The sequence below is a fragment of the Otolemur garnettii genome, unplaced genomic scaffold, assembly GCF_000181295.1.
Source record: "Otolemur garnettii isolate 467f Iridium unplaced genomic scaffold, OtoGar3 scaffold00032, whole genome shotgun sequence".
NCBI classification, from domain to species: domain Eukaryota; kingdom Metazoa; phylum Chordata; class Mammalia; order Primates; family Galagidae; genus Otolemur; species Otolemur garnettii.
This window is the reverse complement of record NW_003852427.1, coordinates 1,844,108-1,851,882: the sequence shown is the minus strand read 5'-3', so window position 1 is coordinate 1,851,882 and position 7,775 is coordinate 1,844,108. Positions and strand designations below refer to the sequence as shown.

The following is a 7,775-nucleotide window of genomic DNA, read 5'->3' as shown; positions in this document are numbered from 1 at the left end:
AAAAAAAAAAAAAATTTTTTTTTACATCTGCAAAGTTGGGATAAAAATTGTACTTAATTCTCAAAGTTTGATGATTAAATGAGGGTGCACAGTGTTCAGCACATGATAGAAGTGTTAGCTATTTTGTGGTACATATATGCAAATGCATATGACTAATAAATAGTAGCTTTGGAGGAAAAATAATGATGAGGGCATTTGGGAAAACGGTCAGCCACAAAATGTGAAGGCCAGGACTAACACTGACAGGAAAAACTGAAAGGAAAATCACATCTAGAAGAGCTGTGGAAGTCTTCTAGAACTTAGTACTAAGATAAAAGGAGCAAAAAATGACTGTGATTTCAGACTGGGTTGGGTTCTGGAGTTTGGTGATGGTGATGGGTTTGAAAAATCAGAGACTCTCCTAGCTTATGATCTTTGTGCAAATTAGATAAAGCACCCATTTTTCAGTACACTTGACTCTCACGTTTCTCATGTTGGAAAATTGCTATTATAGACTTATTTTGTTAGGATAGGATTCTCTGGTGCATCTTCTATAAAATTCCAAGATTGTATTTATTATAGCATTGTCTGTGCTCTGAACTGTTGTCCCCCATAAGTATAGCCTCTTCAGTACACAATGATTAATAGGCCTGGTTTTGAACTCCCTGAAGTTATATTTTACTTTAGGGTGTTGAAAGGTACTGATTTTAAAAAAGGATAATGATTATGCTGGTCACAAGATCTGGGTTTTAATAAAGGAGGAAAAGTAGGATGCATGGTGAGATTGTAAGGAGAATCTGAAAAGCAAAGTGACAATGAAAATAGTAGCCAGAAAGTTTCACGTAGGGAACTGTAGTGGCTATGTTTTTATAATGGAGAGCGTATCTCATTTCATATAGTATTTGAAGCTTTCAGAAGTCATGTAAATAATAAGGCTTAGCATCCATATTGGAAAAAGAGAAACAAATTTACCGGCCAGCCAAGCTAATAAAGTTATTATAAATGAGTATAAAGTTTAACTCTTGAGTTTTTTTTTTTGTTTTTTTTTTTTTTTTTTTTTTTTTGAGACAGAGCCTCAAGCTGTCCCCCTGGGTAGAGGGCCGTGGCATCACAGCTCACAACCACCTCCAACTCCTGGGCTCAGGCAAGTCTCCTGCCTCAGCTTCCCAAGTAGCTGGGACCACAGGCGCCCACCACAACGCCTGGCTATTTTTTGGTTGCAGCCATCATTGTTTGGTGGGCCTGGGCTGGATTTGAACCCGCCACCTTAGATGTATGTGGCTGGCGCCTTAGCCACTTGAGCCACAGGCACCGAGCCAACTCTTGAGTTTTATCTGGCAGCTAGGTTAAAATGAATGGGCCTGGGCTGGGCGTGGTGGCTCATGCCTGTAATCCTAGCACTTTGAAAGGCTGAGGCAAGATGATTGCTTGAAACCAAATGTTTGAGACCAGCCTGGGTAATTGGGAAACCTTGTCTCTACAAAAATAGAAAAATCAGCCAGACATAGTGATACACCCTTTTAGTCCCAGCTACTTGGTAGGCTAAGGCAAGATCATGTGAGCCCAGGAGTTTGAGGTTGCAGTGAACTATGATGTTGCCCCTGCACTGTAGCTCAGGCAAAAAAAGGGAGTCTCTGTCTCAAAAAAAAAAAGAAAGAAAAGAAAAAGAAAAAAAATTATGGGCCAGTGAGGATCTGGAAAGATGTAAACAAAATGACAAAGCTGGATTGGTTCAGAGAAGGTCATAAGTGACCTTAGTAATATAAGTTTTGCTTGCCTTTGAAGAGGGAAATCAATTGCACATTACTCTCTGAAGGAGCAAATGATAAACATAGAGAAAGGATACTACTAGTAATAGAGTACAGAATAATACATTTCAGTTATTAGATTAGAGCAGTTTTTTATTTCACTTGCTGGGTATGTCCCACTCAAAGCTGCCAAGTATATTATTGGTATTGGAATAATGGACCACTTTCTGTTCTTTTACTTCTTTGGCAAAATTAAGTTAAATACTTACCCTCTTTTTCTTTTTTTTTTTTTGGAGTTTCACTGTGTTGCCCTTGGTAGAGTGCTGTGCCGTCATAGCTCACGGCAACCTCAAACTCTTGGGCTTAACTAGTTCTCTTGCCTCAGCCTCCCTAGTAGCTGGGACGACAGGTGCCCACCACAATGCCAGGCTATTTTTTGGTTGTAGTTGTCATTGTTGTTTAGCAGGCCCAGGTCGGGCTTGAACCTGCTAGCCTCGGTGTATGTAGCTGGTGCCCTACTCACTGAACTACAGGCACCAAGCTTACTTTTGTCTTCTTTAAAAATCTCATAAAATTCCTCCTTAGATTCACTCCTGAACGAGAGTATTTGTAGTTTCATACAGAAAATCCTAATGATAATTGAGAGTAGTATGCTGAAACGCACAAGGGAGTGGGGCTGATCTTTTCCTTGTCCAGGTCAGGGCCTTAACTGAACGGTTATGCTGTTTGAAATTCCTGCAGTGAGGACTGGTGTCATTCTTTTTTTGTTTTTGTGGGTTTGTTTTTTTTTTTTTTTGAGACAGAATCTTACTTTGTCACCCTTGGTAGAGTGCTGTGGCATCGTAGCTTATAGCAACCTCAAACTCTTAGGCTGAAGTGACCCTCTTGCCTCAGTCTCCCAAGTAGCTGGGACTATAGGTGCCATCCACAAGGCCTGGATATTTTTAGAGATGGGGTCTCAGTACGCTCAAGCGGGCCTGCAATTCCTGAGGTCAGACAGGCCACCCGCCTCAGTTTCCCAAGTGCTAGGATTATACGTATGAGCCAGCTTGAACTTTTTTCATTTTGGCTACATTATCAAAGAGATCTTTTAAGTTTAGAGCTTCAAAATTGAATTGTTGGGTCTTTCTTTTAAAGTCAACCTCATACACTGTGGGAGCTGAGGCAGGCAGATTGCTTGAGCTCACAGTTTGAAATGAGCGTGAGCAAGAGTTAGACCCCATCTTTAAAAATATCCAGACATTGTGAAGGGAGCCTATAATCCCAGCTACTTGGAAGGCTGAGGCAGGAGGATCACTTAAGCCCAGGAGTTTGAGGTTGCTGTGAGCTGTGACACCATGGCATTCAACCTCAGGGTGACTGAGTGAGACTCTGTCTCAAAAAAAAAAAAAAAAAACAACCTCCCATATGAGACTTAAATAAACAGTACCTTTCTTCAGATTCTGAAATTTTCCCTTGGAGACTTCCCAAAGGTTAAAGTCATCTGAGTTCTAATCTCTGCCCAGATGTGCAGCTCTGTAGTATCGGAGTTTTGCCTTAGTTTCCTTTCTGCTACCCACTTGGTAAAGACTTAGAATAAAAGAACTTTTCCTCTCACATCATTGTCCTAGGATGCCTCTTTGGAGAGATAGTTTCCACTAGGATATGAAATATCTGGCTCGGCGCCTGTGGCTCAAGTGGCTACGGCACCAGCCACATACACCTAAAGTAGCTGGTTCAAATCCAGCCCGGGCCCACCAAACAATGACGGCTGCAACCAAAAATAATAGCCAGGTGTTGTGGAGGGTGCCTGTGGTCCTAGCTACTTGGGAGGCGGAGGCAGGAGACTCGCTTGAGCTCAGGAGTTGGAGGTTGCTGTGAGCTGTGATGTCACGGTATTCTACCCAGGAGGACAGCTTGAGGCTCTGTCTCAAAAAAAAAAAAAAAAGGCATATGAAATATCTCTGAGATTGCTATCATCTAATAAACATTTAATATACTAAAGACTAAGGCCAGGTGACAGTACTGAGGCTGGGTGTGGTGGCTTACGCTTGTAATCCTAACACTCTGGGAGGCTGAGGTGAAAGAATATCCAGGAGTGTGACATCAATAATAACAAGACCCCATCTCTTAAAAAAAAAAAAAAGTTGCTCATTGTGGTATGTGCCTGTAGTCCCAACTACTACTAAGCTGAGGCAGGAGGATGACTGAGTCCTAGAAGTATGAAGTTAGAGTGAACTGTGATGGAGCCACTATATTCCAGCCTGGGTGACAGAGCAAGACCCTGACTCTAAAATAAATAATAAAGTATACCAAAGAAAGTACATAGGTTATATACAAATACTGCACTTTTTTTGAGACAGAATCTCAAGCTACCACCCTAGGTAGGGTGCTGTGGCATCTTAGCTCACAGCAGTCTCCAACTCTTAAACTCAAGCCATCCTCTTGCTTCAGTTTTTCTACTTTTAGTAGAAACAGGGGTCTTGCTCTTGATCAGGTTGGTTTCACACTCCTGAGCTCAAGCTACCCATCCGCCTTGGCCTCCCACAATGCTAGGATTACAGGACTAAGCGTGCCCAGCTAGTACAATGCTATTTTATATAAGGGACTTAAGCATCTGCAGATTTTGGTATCTGCAGAAGGTTCTGCAACCAGTCCCCCACAAATACCAAAAGACCTTAGTAAATTGGATCTTAGTAAATATTTGTTGAATAAAAATTAAAACATAAGTCATTTCTTGTTACCTACCTGACTATTTCCTTGACATAAGAATAGTTAACCAGCAGACTTTTCCAAAGAGTATCTCTTCTAAACAGTTACTGGACAGCTCACCTTGGGCAAGTTATTTAGCCTCTCTGAGACACTTTTTTCGACATTTAAGGGGCAAGACTGTTTGCTGCCTTGGACCCCTTTTGAATTCTGGTTTTAATTTATGGTCCTTTGTACTTTATTCCATATCACTCACAGCAATTTCTCCACATCACATTTCACTTGGGGAATCTGGAGAAAAAGGCAGGGATTCATATTCAAGGATGAAGATTTACTCTAGAGAACTCAGATGAGCCACAGTCATTATTTGGGTTGGGACTGTGGAATAATACTGATGGAGGGAGGAAGCAGGGATTGATCCTGTCAGGATCAATACAAGAGTGACTTGTACCACATACTCACCATGGAGACACCTAGTCTGGCAGACAGTTGCCTTTTGTTTTCTGGGAACCCAAATATAAAACCGTTCAGGATTAGTTGTCTTTTTTTTTTCTTTTTCTTTTTAGGAATAGTTGTCTTAAGAGATGGAATACTTATCTTTGTTGTTTTTTTGTTTTGTTTTTTTTTTAACCAGTCAGATTTACCAGTGGGGGGACGCTTATCTTTGTTATGTTTTTTTGGGTTTTTTTGTGTGTGTGTGCTTGAAAATGAGAATAGTAGTAACAATAAGGAATCGCTAATTTTCTTATGCTTTTGTTCTGTTCTTTTAACAAAAAATTTATTTCATTTGATCATAGAATTTCATTTTCTTTCAGTGTCAGGCAAAATCTTTTTTTCAAATATTGCATTTCATAAGATATTCTAAACAGGTTTATCTGGTATTGATTGGCTGCTCCTGCCAGGGTCACCATGTTTTAACTGTTTTGGAAATTTTCCTAATATTTGCTTATAGCTTCCAGCATGTTTACTGTGTTTGTGGCATATGTAGTCAATAAACTGTAATCATTATGAAGCACCAACCCACAAGATTTAATCTGTTTCATTTCATGTTCATCCTTGCATAAAGAAAACTGAACCTGTTCTCATTTTTCCCCTTTTTTACCTCCTCCTTCAACAGTAAAAAGAATATAAGAAAGCAGCGAATGAAAATCTTATTCAATGTTGTTCTTGAAGCTCGAGAACCAGGTTCAGGCAGAAGACTCTGTGATCTGTTTATGGTTAAACCATCTAAAAAGGACTATCCTGACTATTATAAAATCATTTTGGAGCCAATGGACTTGAAAATAATTGAGCATAACATCCGCAATGACAAATATGCAGGCGAAGAGGGAATGATAGAAGACATGAAGCTAATGTTCCGCAATGCTAGGCACTACAATGAGGAAGGCTCCCAGGTAAGGAGGGCTAGAGGTTTTAAAATAGGCACTTTTTTATTTAGGAGGTGATAGAACAGTGCATTTCAAGGGACTAGCTTGAGAGGCCTAATTTAATTCTTCTTGGTGACTAAGTTAATAAGTTTGTTTTTTCTTAATTGTTTAAAATCAGTACAATACAAAGACTAAAAGTTCATACTTTGTAATCTAACATCCTAAATTTGAATTTCACTGTGCTCATCCCTGTGTGAGTAACTTATTCTTCCTGATCCCCAGTTTCTTCATCTGTAAATTAGGAATAATAGTAGTACTTGCATCAGGGTTGTTGTAAGATTTAAAAGAGATAATGTGTAGGGAGCATCTAAAACAGTACTGAATAAGCACCCAAAGGAAAGCCAGTAGTGTTAAAATCTTCATCATTATTATTGCTATTCTCCATAGCCTGTAATTCTCCAAAGATGGTTCATAAAATGGTATAATTATATAAGAATCAAATTATATAAGAATCAGTGTGATATTCCCATAAATACCTCTAAATAATTGATTTAATTAATTTTGGTATGTAGCATCTTAATTTTTCTCTTTTTGTTTTTTTGACACAGAGTCTCAAGTTGTCGCCCTGGATAGAGTGCTACGCCATCATAGCTCACAGCAACCTCAAACTGTTGGGCTTAAGCGATTTTCTTGCCTCAGCCTCCCAAGTAGCTGGGACTATAGGCGCCCGCCATAGCACCTGGCTATTTTTTTTGTTGCAGTTGTCATTGTTTTTTAGCTGTCCTGGCTGGGTTCGAACCTGTCAGCCTTAGTGTATGTGGCCGGTGCCCTGCTGACTGAGCTATGGGCACCACCCAAAGCATCTTGATTTTTAGTTCTATATCTGTATAGCTAAAATACAGTCTTCCTTCTTTGATATTTCCTTTATTTTCTATCTTTTATCCACTTTAAATCGCCCCAAAATAAAATAACATTTTCAAATAATTTATTTCCTTTCTTCTTATGCACTGAGGATGCTTATAGATCAAAGAAGTAGTTCCCTCTATCAGGGGTTCAGTATCACTGGTAATGTACCACTTTTCTGTCACTGATAGAGAAGAAAAGCTACCTTTAAAAGTGGCCAGGCCAGGTGCACTGGCTCATGCCTATAATCCTAGCACTCTTGGAGGGAGATGTGGGAGGATTGCTTGAGGCCTGAAGTTTGAGACCAGCCTGAGCAAGAGCAAGAACCCATCTCTACGATAGTGGTGTGGTGGTGCACCCCTGTAGTCCCAGCTACTCTGGAAGCTGAGGCAGGTGTATCGCTTGAACCCAGGAGTCTGAGGTAGTGAGCTATGATGACCCTGCATTCTAGTCTGGGTGACAGAGCTAGACTCTGTCTCAAATATATAAAATAAAATATAAATAAATTAATAAAATAATAAAATGTAAATATAAATAAAATAGATGACCAAAGAAGAAAGGTCACTTACTCCCTTATCTCCTCTGCTCTGGAGGGGCTGTCAAGGGAGGACATAGTCTCTGCTGAGGAGGTAGGAAGAGCCAGCTCTGGAGGTAAGCCCCATTAGGTGAATAACCTTGTTCTTGGCTATATATTACCACCCTTTGTTATGTCTTCAGAGGGAAATCTTTACACGGGGATTGTTTTTCTATGGATCAGATTCTACACCATGTACTCAGATTTGGATTTTAACAATATTGCTCTCCAATCATCAGGTATTTTTAATCTCTTAATTCCCAGTGGGCTACATGTTCTACTTTAAAGATCCATTGGAAAAGATACGTATATGAGGAAAACAATTCTTGTAAATGTGTTTCAGGACTTCTGTTAAAACCTGCAATGAGGCTCGGCGCCTGCGGCTAAAGTGGCTAAGGCACCAGCCACATACACCTAAGGTGGCGGGTTTGAATCCAGCCCGGGCCCGCCAAACAACAATGACGGCTGCAACCAAAAAATAGCCGGGCGTTGTGGCGGGCACCTGTGATCCCAGCT

The 7,775-nt window shown here is 40.2% G+C and overlaps 1 protein-coding gene across 1 annotated transcript in view; it reads left to right on the top strand.

Annotated features, from left to right (window-relative positions):
* PBRM1 (polybromo 1) overlaps positions 1–7,775 on the top strand; it is a 159,019-nt gene that overhangs the window by 65,189 nt on the left and 86,055 nt on the right. The window contains exon 14 of the mRNA XM_023512991.1: positions 5,533–5,809. Within this exon, the coding sequence (XP_023368759.1) occupies positions 5,533–5,809 (277 nt within the window). The remainder of the gene's footprint in view (positions 1–5,532; positions 5,810–7,775) is intronic.